Source organism: Pelophylax lessonae (assembly GCF_965119305.1).
Source record: "Pelophylax lessonae genome assembly, chromosome: 2".
NCBI lineage: Eukaryota > Metazoa > Chordata > Amphibia > Anura > Ranidae > Pelophylax > Pelophylax lessonae.
The window spans coordinates 716587045-716601007 of NC_138769.1; the positions used below are offsets into that span (position 1 = coordinate 716587045).

A 13963-nucleotide genomic window follows, 5' to 3' on the forward strand; every position below is an offset into this window, starting at 1 on the left:
AACACAACACACAGGGATATGGGAAATGATTGACACATTCACACCTACACAGGTTGAACTGGATGGACTATTGTCTTTATTCAACCTCAACTACTATGTAGCTATCATTTTATAAAAGCGTATATTTTTGCGCTTTTTTTAGTTTTTGTTGTTTTGTCTCATTCAGGGCACCCATTAGCCACTTGACCTCCGGAAGATTTACCCCCGTTCATGACCAGGCCATATTTTGTGATACAGCACTGTATTAACCACTTCTGGACCGCAAGGATATTCCCCCTTAATGACCAGGTAATTCAGGTAATTTGTTGCCATACGGCACTGCATTACTTTAAATGCCAATTGTGCAGTCATGCAACGCTGTAACCTAATACAGGTCTTCATCCCTTTGGAAGTATTTAACCAAAAATGACATTTTTGTTGCAGGGGATGCCCAAAATCTGATTTGTATCAGTGAGCCAATCACACGAGCAGGAAATTACATACAGTGGGTACGGAAAGTATTCAGACCCCCTTAAATTTTTCACTCTTTGTTATATTGCAGCCATTTGCTAAAATCATTTAGGTTCATTCTTCTTCCTCATGAATGTACACATAGCACCCCATACTGACAGAAAAACACAGAATTGTTGACATTGTTGCAGATTTATTAAAAAAGAAAAACTGAAATATCACATGGTCCTAAGTATTCAGACCCTTTGCTCAGTATTTAGTAGAAGCCCCCTTTTGATCTAATACAGCCAGGAGTCTTTTTGGGAAAGATGCAACAAGTCTTTCACACCTGGATTTGGGGATCCTCTGCCATTCCTCCTTGCAGATCCTCTCCAGTTCTGTCAGGTTGGATGGTAAACGTTGGTGGACAGCCATTTTTAGGTCTCTCCAGAGATGCTCAATTGGGTTTAAGTCAGGGCTCTGGCTGGGCCATTCAAGAACAGTCACGGAGTTGTTGTGAAGCCACTCCTTCGTTATTTTAGCTGTGTGCTTAGGGTCATTGTCTTGTTGGAAGGTAAACCTTCGGCCCAGTCTGAGGTCCAGAGCACTCTGGAGAAGGCTTTTGTCCAGGATATCCCTGTACTTGGCCGCATTCATCTTTCCCTCGATTGCAACCAGTCGTCCTGTCCCTGCAGCTGAAAAACACCCCCACAGCATGATGCTGCCACCACCATGCTTCACTGTTGGGACTGTACTGGACAGGTGATGAGCAGTGCCTGGTTTTCTCCACACATACCGCTTAGAATTAAGGCCAAAAAGTTCTATTTTGGTCTCATCAGACCAGAGAATCTTATTTCTCACCATCTTGGAGTCCTTCAGGTGTTTTTTTAGCAAACTCCATGCGGGCTTTCATGTGTCTTACACTGAGGAGAGGCTTCCGTCGGGCCACTCTGCCATAAAGCCCCGACTGGTGGAGGGCTGCAGTGATGGTTGACTTTCTACAACTTTCTCCCATCTCCTGACTGCATCTCTGGAGCTCAGCCACAGTGATCTTTGGGTTCTTCTTTACCTCTCTCACCAAGGCTCTTCTCCCCCGATAGCTCAGTTTGGCCGGACGGCCAGCTCTAGGAAGGGTTCTGGTCCTCCCAAACGTCTTCCATTTGAGGATTATGGAGGCCACTGTGCTCTTAGGAACCTTAAGTGCAGCAGAAATCTTTTTGTAACCTTGGCCAGATCTGTGCCTTGCCACAATTCTGTCTCTGAGCTCTTCAGGCAGTTCCTTTGACCTCATGATTCTCATTTGCTCTAACATGCATTGTGATCTGGAAGGTCTTATATAGACAGGTGTGTGGCTTTCCTAATCAAGTCCAATCAGTATAATCAAACACAGCTGGACTCAAATGAAGGTGTAGAACCATCTCAAGGATGATCAGAAGAAATGGAAAGCACCTGAGTTAAATATATGAGTGTCACAGCAAAGGGTCTGAATACTTAGGACCATGTGATATTTCAGTTTTTCTTTTTTAATAAATCTGCAACAATGTCAACAATTCTGTGTTTTTCTGTCAGTATGGGGTGCTATGTGTACATTCATGAGGAAGAAGAATGAACTTAAATGATTTTAGCAAATGGCTGCAATATAACAAAGAGTGAAAAATTTAAGGGGGTCTGAATACTTTCCGTACCCACTGTATATGGGGGGAGGAGGGGGGGGGGGGGGGTTTCTGTACACAATCAGAACACCTTCAGGTTGTCATTATGCATATTATAGAAAATTACAACAGCTGCAGATTGAAAAGGAAAGGGAATTTTTAATGACATTCAATTACAATATGATTTGTGCAGCGATTGTCTGCGCTATATTATTTTTATTTGCCATTTTTTTACCCACTGCAAAAGTGGAGTTACCCTTTAAGGGGGGCCTTGCCTCATGTGAGCAGTCTTACCAGAGGGGGAATCCCGCTGACAGCTGGAAGAACTGAGCCTGAAAGTATCGGTTAGTATCGCTTAGTATCGGCACAGGTAGCGGTATTGGTACAACCCTACTTGTAATCCACCCTTACTCTATCCAAAATGAACAAAAAAAAAGTTTTGCCTTTAGTTACCCTTTAACTTCCTGGGCAGGAGATTAGTATCAGAACAGGAAGTGGAGAGGAAATCTACACCTTGGGTGTCACATGACCTGGTATTGGATCCTCACAAAGAATGGTGAGAATATCACAGAAGGCCGGGTCTGTATACATCATCCCCCAGTATTCTGAAGCTCACTTACCTGTCAAGACGTGACTGCAGTATGGGAAGTCTCTCCTCTCTCAGACTTCCCCCAAACAGCTCCCCGATCCCCGGAACCAGCAGATCCACTGCAGACACCTGGAGAACAGAGAACCTTATAGAGTAAGAAAGAAAGGACTCAAGACACCAACACTTTACATCCTACTAGACATGACTTAAAGTGTTAAATGAAATAGATACCCAACATGCCACACTTTAAAATTGCGCATGCTCGCAAAATGGCGCCAAACTACGGTATTTAAAAATCTCCATAGGCGACGCTTTAAAAGCCTTTACAGGTTATCAGTTTAGAGTAGAGTAGGTCTGGTGCTAGAAATATTGCACTCGCTCTGACGTTCGCGGCAATAGCTCACGTGTGGTGCAATCATCCTTTACGTATGCGTGCGTGACCGAGTGGTTGTAAACCTCAAAACAAAGAGGGAGCACCAGTCTTGTGCATTACCCAAGTGGTATCTTTAATATCAAGCAAAAAGTAGAATAATCAGAAACAAATCAATGATAAAAAAAGTATCAGAGCCTGAGGAAGAGGGGATCTCCCTTCGAAACACGTCAGTCATCTGGAAGGCCTTCCGGCTTGCTGGATTTAGTCTCGGTCACTTGGTAGCTTTGTGTTTACTATAGACCCCGATATGCTTTTTAATATCAAATAAAAAGTAGAATAATCACAAACACAATCAATGATAAAAAAGTAACAGAGCCTGAGGAAGAGGGGGATCTCCCCTCGAAACACGTCATTCATCTGGAAGGTCTTCCGGCTTGCTGGATACAGTCTCAGTGACTGGGTTGCTTTGTGTTTACTATGGACCCCGATATGCTTTTATCATTAATTTGTTTGTGATTATACTTTTTTTTACTTATTGTTAAAAAGATCGCACTTGGGTAATGCACAAGGCTGGTTCTCACTCTCTTCTTTGTTTTACATTGTTTTCAGTGGGCTTTCTCCCCCAACGAGGGCAGCAAAGCCTGCGTTTCCATTGGAACTATTAAAGGACCTGTGATACATCCACCACCATTACATCACCCTTGGGTGCAAGAGATTGTTGTTAGCTGCAAACCTCAGACATGAAATATAAACAAAGCATATCCCTCTATAGTGTGTACTTGGCTCAATCCAGAGCACTGAGTGTCATTTCTCTCTGCTGCTTCTTTCCTCTGCTATCAGCATGAATCAATTCTGGGGTGGGATGGGGTGTATTTTCTTCCACAAAAATGGCAACGATCACCATTTTATTCTCTAGGGCACAGGTGTCAAACACAAGGCCCACAGGCCCAATCCGGCCCACCAAGCCAATTTATGTAGCCCTTGCACCTCTCTCTCCTGCAGCTGCTGCATCTCCCTCATCTCTGCCCCCACCTTGTCTCAGCATACGGCAGCAGAGATGATAGAACTCCTCTGCCAGATCCTGTGCTTCCCCCTGTAGCTGCAGAGAGGACCACCCCAAAACTCAGCAGTTGGCAGCAGAGAGGAGGACACAACTCCTACTACAGATCCTGGACCTCTCTGTGCAGCCGCAGCATCCCCTCCTCTCCGCCTCCACTGATCTCAGCATTCAGCAGACTTCGGCAGCTGACTCCAGCCCTCCTCCAGAATCTGCAGTTGCTGCTTCCCAGCTCTGCCTCCAGCTTCTTCCCAGCAGCAGCACATGGTAAAGGGGATTCAGTGTGAAGTAAGGGAGAGTGGGGGTCCTTGACTTCTGATAGTGGTGGGCTACAGATAGAACTGGCCCTGTGATGATGCGGCCCGCAACTAAATTGAGTCTGACACCCCTGCTCTAGGGTCTCAAAAAATATATAGAATGTTTGAGGGTTCTAGCAAAAAATACAGATTCTACCCACTTGCCGACCGCCCGCCGCAGTTTTACTGCGGCAGGCTGGCTCTGCTGTGCGAACCTACGTAGTACTACATAGGTCGCGCGTGTGGCGCTGGGGGGCGCCCCCACTAGGCAGCGGGGATGCCGATGCATGGGGGCGGCAGCCGCGATTGCCCCTGACCACCTGCGATTATTTCCCCCTGAGAGAGAAGAACAGTCAGCCATTGTAAACACAGCTGACCGTTCTTCTCTCTGAAATGATCACAGAGCTCCTGTGATCCTTCTATATAGGATCACATATCTCTATGGTCATTTCACAAGTCCCTCCCCCCATAGTTAGAAAACACCCCCTAGGCTCACATTTAACCCTTTGATCACCCACTAGGTTAACCCCTTCCCTGCCAGTGTCATTATTACATTTGGCAGTGCATATTTTTAGCACTGATTACTGTAGTAATGTCACTGGTCCCCCCAAAAGTGTCAAAAATGTCAGTTAGGGGTCCGATCTGTCCGCCGCAATGTCGCAGTCCTGCTAAAAATCACAGATCGCCGCCATTATTAGTAAAAAAAAATGACAAATCTTTCCCCTAGATTGTAGACGCGATAACCTTTGGGCAAACCAATCAAAATACGCTTATTGCGATTTTTTTTTACCAAAAATATGTAACAGAAAACAAATTGGACTAAAAGGATGAAAAAATTAAATTTTTTAATTTATTTTGGGGAAATGTTCTATAGCAGAAAGTAATAATATATATACTATGTATATATATATATATATATATATATATATATATTTTTTCAGAATTGTCGCTCTTTTTTTGTTTATAGCGCAAATCAAATACCACCAAAAGAAAGCTCTAAAAGAACATCAATTTTATTTTGGATAAAGTGTCACAATTTTTCGTTAACATAACGCAGTGCTGAATCGCAAAAAAAAAAATGGCCTGGTCATTAAGGGGGAAAATCCCTTCCGGTCCAGAACTGGTTAAAGCCGAGTTCCATCCAAAAGTGGAACTTCAGCTCATTTGCTTCCTCCTCCCCTCCGGTGACACATTTGGCATCAGGGGGGAGGGGGGGGGGGGGAAACGGGTACCTGTTTTTGACAGGTATCCTTCCCCACTTCCGGGATAAGGTGCCGTCCCTTGGAAGTTTGGCCCCCTCGTCCTCCCGCCGTTGCTGAGCCAATCCAAATGCGCAGTGTGCTTCGCGCATGCGCAGTAGGGACCCGCCCATGAAGCCGCAAGGCTTCACTGCCGGATTCCCATACTGGCAATGGCGGCGGCAGCACCCGACAGCTGATGAAAACATCGGCTGCGGTGCGGACATCGCTGGACTCCAGGACCGGTAAGTGTCCTAATATTAAAAGTCAGCAGCTACAGTATGTGTACAGTGTGTGTAGATGCTGACTTTTCATTTTTGGGGGGGGGGGGGGGACTCTGCGGAACTCCGCTTTAACTTGTAGGCAACAAATGTTAGAAAAAGGCTTAGGCATGTAGGGGGTTAAATAACTTTCTTTCCTATTTTTAATAATTCTTTAGGGCTGTGTGTGAGTTCCCAGGTCAGCCAGTATGAAGGGGGTCCCACTCAGTCTGTTATATACTGTAAGGGTAGTGGGGACATCCAGAACCTTGCAGTGTCAGAGCTGTCAGCAGGCACCCCTCGCTGTTGGGTGGAGTGCCCCTTTAACCACTTTAGGACTGCTCATGTTGCTGCTACTGCAGCAATGCAGCAGCCCTGGGTCTGGCGACGTAGACCTACGTCACCAGATTTCCCCCTCTCTCGGCGGCGCGCACACGCCGCTGGAGGCTCGCTTCCGCTGTGTTTAGATACAGCGGGAGTCGGGCCAGGGGAGGAGAGGCGGCGATCGCTGTCTCTCCTCCCCGATCGTCGGGGAAAGAATGAGGAAATCCACCTGCTTGTGTAAACAAAGCGAGCAAATCTCCTATGTGACAGGCAGGGACAGATCATAGCTGAACCTGCGATCTGTGTCACACAACCCCCTCCCCCCACACATCAGTAAGCATGAGGCACACATTTAGCAACTTGATCACCAACAGTGTTAGCACCTTCCCTGCCAGTGTCATTATTACAGTAACAGTGCATATTTTTAGCACTGATTACTGTAGTAATGTCACTGGTCCCCCCAAAAGTGTCAAAAATGTCAGTTAGGGGTCCGATCTGTCCGCCGCAATGTCGCAGTCCCGCAAAAAAAAAAAAAAAATCGCAGATCGCCGCCATTACTAGTAAAAAAAAAAAACAAAACAATAAAAATGACATAAATCTTTCCTGTAGTTAGTAAACGCGATAACTTTTGCGCAAACCAATCAAAATACGCTTATTGTGATTTTTTTTTTACCAAAAATATGTAGCAAAAAACAAATTGGTCTAAAATGTTAAAATTTTGATTTGTGCATTTTTTGGGGGAATGTTATATAGCAGAATGTGAAAAATATTGTTTTTTTTTTTTTTTTTAAATTGTCGCTCTTTTTTTCAAAAATAAAAGAAAATCGCACAGGTGATCAAATACCACCAAAAGAAAGCTTTATTTGTAGGGGGGGGAAAAAAAGGACATACATTTAACTTGGGTACGTTAAAGTAACGCAATGCCGAATCGCAAAATATGGCCTGGTCAGGAATGGGGTAAAATCTTCCAGTCTTAAGGTGGTTAAAAATACGCTCATTGAGAATTTTTTTGTCAAAGACATGTAGCTAAATACATTTTGGCCTAAATATATGACAAAAATTTAATATATTGGATATTTTTTAACCACTTTACCACCGGAGGATTTTGCTGTCTTACGTCTGGGCCACTTTTTGCGATTCGGCACTGTGCAACTTTAACTGACAATTGCGCGGTCGTGCGACGCCGTACCCAAATGAAATTGACGTCCTTTTTTTCCCAAAAACAGAGCTTTCTTTTGGTGGTATTTGATCACCTGTGCGATTTTTACTTTTTGCGCTATAAACAAAAAAAGAGTGTAAATTTTGAAAAAATAACAATAGTTTTCAAATTTTTTTTATGTGAAATTCCCCCCCAAAAAAATTTAAAAATCTAAATTTTTTTACATTTTTGGCCAATTTGTTTTCTGCTACCTATGTTTGGTAAAAAAAAAAAATTGCAATAAGCGTATTTTGATTGTTTTGTGCAAAAGTTATTGCGTTTACTAAGGGAAAGATTTCTGTAATTTTTGGTGTTTTTTTTTTTTAACGAGTAATGGCGGCGATCTGCGATTGTTTTGCGGGACTGCGACATTGCGGTGGACAGATCGGACCCCTGACTGACATTTTTGACACTTTTGGGGGTACCAGTGACATTACTGCAGTAATCAGTGCTATAAATATGCACTGTTACTGTAAAAATGACACTGGCAGGGAAGGGGTTAATTTTATTGGAGAGGGAGGGGTTAATGTATGCCTGGTGCTTACTGACGTGTGTGGGGGGGAGGTGACTGAGTGACACAGGGACAGATCCAGGGTTCAGCTATGCTGAACCCTGCAATCTGACCCTGCCTGTCACTTTGGAGATCCGCCCGCTTGTGTTTACACAAGCGGGCGGATCTCCACACTCGATTCCCTGACGATCGGGGAAGAGCAGCGCAGATCACCACTGCTGCTCCCCTGGCCCGACTCCCGCTGTGAGTGAATACAGCGGGAGCGAGCCTCCGGCGGCGCGCGCGCGCCGCCTAGATGGGGGAGGGTCTGCCGACGAAGGTCTACGTCGTCAGACCTACAAGAGCCACTTTGCCGCAGTACAGCTCTAGTGAGTGGTCGACAAGTGGTTAACTGTCAAAGTAGAAAATGTCAATTTTTACGCAAAATTTTCGCTCTTTTTTTTATTAATATTGCAAAAAATGAAAAGTGCAGAGGTGATCAAATACCACCAAAAGAAAGCTCTGTTTGTGGGAAAAAAAGGACGTCAATTTTGTTTGGGTACAGTGTTGCATGACCGCACAATTGTCCGTTAAAATCTCGCAGGGCCAAGTTGAAGAAAGTGGCCTGGACGTTAAGCAGGAAAATCCTTCGGTCTTAAAGTGGTTAAGCCGGGACTTGTCTTTGCTGCACCCTTGGAGAAGTCAGAGTTCACATGGAAGTAGGTTGAACCCAAACACTTGTGTAACCTGCTCAGGTTTCTGTCATTAACTTTCATCTCTCAGTGTTAAAGGCGTCCCAAAATAGATGGTGGAAACTGCCTGAAGGGAAGCGTGAGCGATCGTTTCTGCAGAATTGAAGCTTTAGTTATGGTCGCACTGGTTAAGTGTGCGGTAATTAGAGGCACAAACGTGCGAACCCAACAGGAAAGGACAGGAGACAAAGCGAAACTGGGCAGCGGCTCAATCACAATCTCCCAGCTACAGCCGCCTTTTCAAAGCGTCTGTATCATTGAAAGATTAATTTGCTTAGATTTTACCTTTCCTGGCTTTCTCCCCTCCCCCCATCAACATGATAATTAAATTTTAAATTAAAAAAAAAATAAAAAATTTGTTCATTTTCAGTACACACCATGTTTTAGACCCTGTGATGTCATCATTGGGTCTCTGTATTTCTCTATGTAATGCTGGCAGATCATGGCTGGTGGGAGGGGCCGGCAGGGATCTGTACATAGCTTCCTGAAAGCATCACCGCAACCTTGCCTCAGTATTTATCGGAAGAGCCCTCAGCTCTGATGCAAGTGGGAGCTGGCTCTTGGGAGGAGTTTTGCAAAGAATAAAATGACAGGCGGGTGTCAGTCTGCAGAAGTTGGAGTTCCTAGGCAGGCTGTATTTGCATGCAGACTGTGAAAGACCAAACTAGGACATGGGGCTTGTGTGGACCTACAATGTGGGTTTACTCTGTCCGACTAACGCATGTCCAGACCAGGTGGTGGTCTGGGACTTGGTTAGTCTACTTTTGAGGGGGGAGAAATGCGACAGACCCAACCAGGACAGGGGCTTTTGGAGGGGACTGCAGGGGGCCTCTTGCCTACTGACTATGGGCCCTGGCTTTTGAAGGGGCTCTATTCTTTGGGAGGTGTGTGTCTGGAGGACCTATGTAGTGGTTTTGGTTTGGATCATCCCCGGGAGAGGCAGAACCGCGATTTGCCTATGGCCTCTGTCTCGCACCTCATGTGTCTTCATGATTCCAGGGAGTTGAGCAGACAGGCCCTCTCCTCAGCAGCAGACCGAGCCCCGGAACCGTAAAGCTGAAGCGCTGGCAACCGGACAGAAGGGCCCACGGCCTCCGATCCACACCTACTGATGACAATTCTTCTCTGCGGCCAAACTGTGGAGATTGTGTGGACAGACTATGTGGGTTCACTCTGCCCAACTAACGCGTGTCCCAGGTGGAGGTCTGGGACTTGGTTAGTCTACTTTTGAGGGGGGAGAAATGTGACAGACCAAACCAGGACAGAGGCTTTTGGAGGGGACTGTAGGGGGGCCTCTTGCCTACTGACTATGAGCCTTGGCTTGTGAGGGGGCTCTATTCTTTGGGAGGTGTGTGCCTTGAGGACCTTTGTAGTGGTTTTGCTTTGGATCATCCCCAGGAGAGGCAGAACCGCCATCTGCCTATGGCCTCTGTCTAGCACCTCATATGTCTTCATAATTCCAGGGAGTTGAGCAGTCAGGCCCTCTCCTCTGCAGCAGACCGAGCCCCGAAACTGTAAAGCTCAAGTGCTGGCAGCTGGACAGAGGGTCCTCGGCCTCCGATCCACACCTACTGAGAACTCTTCCCTGCGGCCAAACGTGGAGATTGTGTGGACCGACTATGTGGGTTCACACTGCCCGACTAGCGAATTTTCAGACCAGGTAGAGGTCTGGGACCTGGTTAGTCTACTTTTGAGGGGGGAGAAATGTGACAGACCCAACCAGGACAGAGGCTTTTGGGGGGGGGGGGCTGCAGGACAGTCTCTTGCCTACTAACTATAGGCCCTGGCTTTTGAGGGGGCTCTATTCTTTGGGAGGTGTGTGCCTGGAGGACCTTTGTAGTGGTTTTGCTTCGGATCATCCCCAGGGGAGGCAGAATGGCGATCTGCCTATGGCCTCTGTCTAGCACCTCGTGTCTTAATGACTCCAGGGAGTTGAGCAGACAGGCCCTCTCCTCAGCAGCAGACCGAACCCTGGAACGGTAAAGCTGAAGTGCTGGCAACCAGACAGAGGGTCCACAGCCTCCGATCCACACCTACTAAAGACAACTCTTCCCTGTGGCCAAACGTGGAGATTGTGTAGACCGACTATGTGGGTTCACTCTGCCCGACTAATGCATGTCCAGACCAGGTGGAGGTCTGGGACTTGGTTAGTCTACTTTTGAGGGGGGAGAAATGTGACAGACCCAACCAGGACAGGGGCTTTTGGAGGGGACGGCAGGGTAGCCTCTTACCTACTGACTATGGGCCCTGGCTTTTGAAGGGGCTCTATTCTTTGGGAGGTGTGTGCCTGGGGGACCTTTGTAGTGGTTTTGCTTCGGATCATCCCCAGGAGAGGCAGAACGGCAGATCTACTGTATGTAAACAAGGTAGATCACCGTTTTTCAAGGGGACAAGATGAAGCTTTTTGATGGAGGAACCAGGATCTCGGTCCCAATAAGTGCAACCCCCCCCCCACAGTTACTAAGCACCCCATAGGGAGACACCTAACCCTTCGATCACCCCTGATGTTAACCCCTTCCCTGCCAGTGTCATTAGTACAAAAACAGTGCATTGTTTTTAGCACTGGTCAATGTATTAGTATCACTGGTCCCCAAAAAGTGTCAAAAGTGTCAGATGTCCAATTTGTCCGCCGCAATGTCGCAGTCCTACTAAAAATTGCTGATCGCCCCCATAACTAGTACAAAAAATAAATAGAAATTCCATAAAAATATCCGATAGTTAGTAGACGCTATAACTTTTGCGCAAACCAATCAATATACACTTATTGGGATTTTTTTTTTTTTTGTTTACCAAAAATATGTAGCATGTCTGAGTTTATTAATAAAGAGTCATTCCTTTGGTTTTAATTCAACCTCTTGTCCCTGTACAATGCTTGGGGTAAAGGACTGGTATTAGTTCTTAGTCTGCTGGAAGGGTTTCGGGGGCAGGAGGAACTGTTAGGCGGAGGCACCCAGGCGGGGTTGCCAGGCGGTCCATCACATTTGGTTGGCAGCGGTCACACAGACCACCTTAGGTAATGCCCACATGTGAACAGCCTCCATGATTAAAAGGACTGCAATCCAACGAATGAAAAGGGAAGAGTGGGGACAGTCAGGCTGGGCAGGAAAGACTAGATGATGCTGGACATCCTCCAGCCAGGAAAGAAGGAGGGTTCTGATTTGCTGTAACTTCTAATGCACACTGTGAGAAGCTCACAGTGTGCAGTGAAGTCTGGATAAGCAATTTCAGTACAGGAGAGTACGAAGGAGACATGACATCAGCGCCACCTCTTCATCACAGTTCTAGGAGTGCAGGACGCCATGGTGACACACCCCAAAGGAGCAGGTCTAAAATGCCAAGTATGGACTGGACGTCCTCAGTCTTTCAGGTCGCTTGACACTGAGTGACATTCAACCCGAAAGACTGAGCACATCTAGTGGCAGAAAAGGCTTACTGCAGCATTGCACCCATAAGAAGAGCAATGCTGGATCACAGAGCAGGGATAATGCCAGGATTCTAGCGAGAGCTGCAATTTTCTATTTTTAAAATGGCTGGGAAACTATTTAAAAAATAGACTTGGGCTTTGAGCTTATATGTTTTTACATTTTTTTTTTCATTTTTTTATTCATTAATAAACAACTTAATACATGACAAAAGTTTCCCAGATTGTTTATTAGAGACAGTACAGCTAATGTTTCTAATTCCTGTGTGTGTACATTTCAGCTTGAGTTATTGAGCTCTATAGACAAAAGACTTTACATCAAAGAAGCAAAGAAGGTACTTGTTAGCATTTTTCAGACCCTTTAAGCGCCACCTGCTGGCTCAAAAGAACAACGCAAAATAATATGTAAATTAAATAATTTAAAGTGCAAGTTTACCTTTACAGAAAATATGTAAGGTAAATTTCAACTGGACCCCTTCCCAATTCCCCCTGGTCCTTATATACCAGAATCCCGCGATGCCCCCGCTGTGAGACACCCGGACATCGTTTTCCCGGCCGGGGATTTGAAATCCTCCTGGCTTTCTCTACTCTTCTCCAGTGCTGACAGGACAGGCTAGGCGTGTTCTGATTGGTCAGCACCGTCCATGTGACGGCGCCGACCAATTAGAATGCTTCCTATCAGTATATGCTATGAAGGACCGATAGAAGATTAAGCCATGGGTAAGCGGTGACCTGATGTGTCACCACGGGGGAAAGGGGGGGGGGGGGGGTCCTGTGTAAGTTCACCTTACAGATTTCCTGTGCTGTGGAATTCCAGGCTCTATCTAAGCTTAAAACTGCTCCCACCCCCTTCGAACACCTATACTAACTACCCTGTGGAAGGAAGATACTTATACTTACCTTTTCTCCGCCTCGGTCATGTGATCAGCTCCCAGCAGCGGCTTCAGGGGAGTAGAGGAACAGCTGACCACAGATGCCCCGTAGTAAGCCTGTGTGTGACGTCACCACTCAGGCATTACAACCGTTGTCCTGCTCTCTCCTCTTCATTGAAGCCGGCTACTGGGGAGATCACATGACAGGACCAGAGCGCCCTGAGAATAGGTGGGTACTTGCATCTTCCTTCTACAGGATCGCTAGTTATAGGAGTTAGAAGGGGGTGGCAGCCGTTTTAGGCTTAGTTAGAGCCTAGAATTCCACTCTAATATATTTTAACAGATTTTTAAACAGTTTGATATTGGTAATGCATGACATGCGAGACATGACAAAGAAGAAACTTGGACTATGTTAAAAAAAAAGGGAGTAGTCACTGCTGTGATGATTCATATAAAACGACCCAACTTTTTTTTTGGCATAGATGCAAAGAAACCATGGCAAAGATGTGAAAAGAAGACTACAGTGCCACCTACTGTCTGGATAAAGGACTACATAATATGGATCTCTATTAGGTCACAGTCTCCTGGCATGCAAATACAAAAGCATTATACATTCCCTGAGAGCTTCTTTGGTCTAATTAAAAAGCTGAACACTGATTTTCTTTTTTTTAAGCATTAAAAATCTAGGTAAGAGTGAAATTTATCTGAACTGCAAAATCCTACACAAATGTCAGAAAATGAATTCTATGTAAAGCTTCTTGCATATATTAGACCAGGGCTTGACAAATTTGCCTGAAATCTAAGAGCCAGCTAAAAAAGTTAGGAGCCAGTTTTTTTTTTTAAACTAACAACCAAGCTTTATTTAATAAAACGGATACTAAATTTACACATAAATACGACTAGAACCCCACTCTCCTCTATAGCGCAATTGGATGGAAACAGACTGTCTGTCTTTTTCCATCCGATGCCATCTGATCCGATCCTCCGATTACCGCTCCATAGAGGAGAATGA

At 45.6% G+C, this 13963-nt stretch overlaps 1 protein-coding gene across 2 annotated transcripts in view; it reads right to left on the reverse strand.

Annotated features, from left to right (window-relative positions):
* NARS2 (asparaginyl-tRNA synthetase 2, mitochondrial) overlaps positions 1-13963 on the reverse strand; it is a 178679-nt gene that overhangs the window by 15501 nt on the left and 149215 nt on the right. For both annotated transcript variants that reach the window (XM_082245293.1, XM_082245292.1), the window contains exon 12: positions 2702-2799. In XM_082245293.1, coding sequence (XP_082101419.1) covers positions 2702-2799 — 98 coding nt within the window. The remainder of the gene's footprint in view (positions 1-2701; positions 2800-13963) is intronic.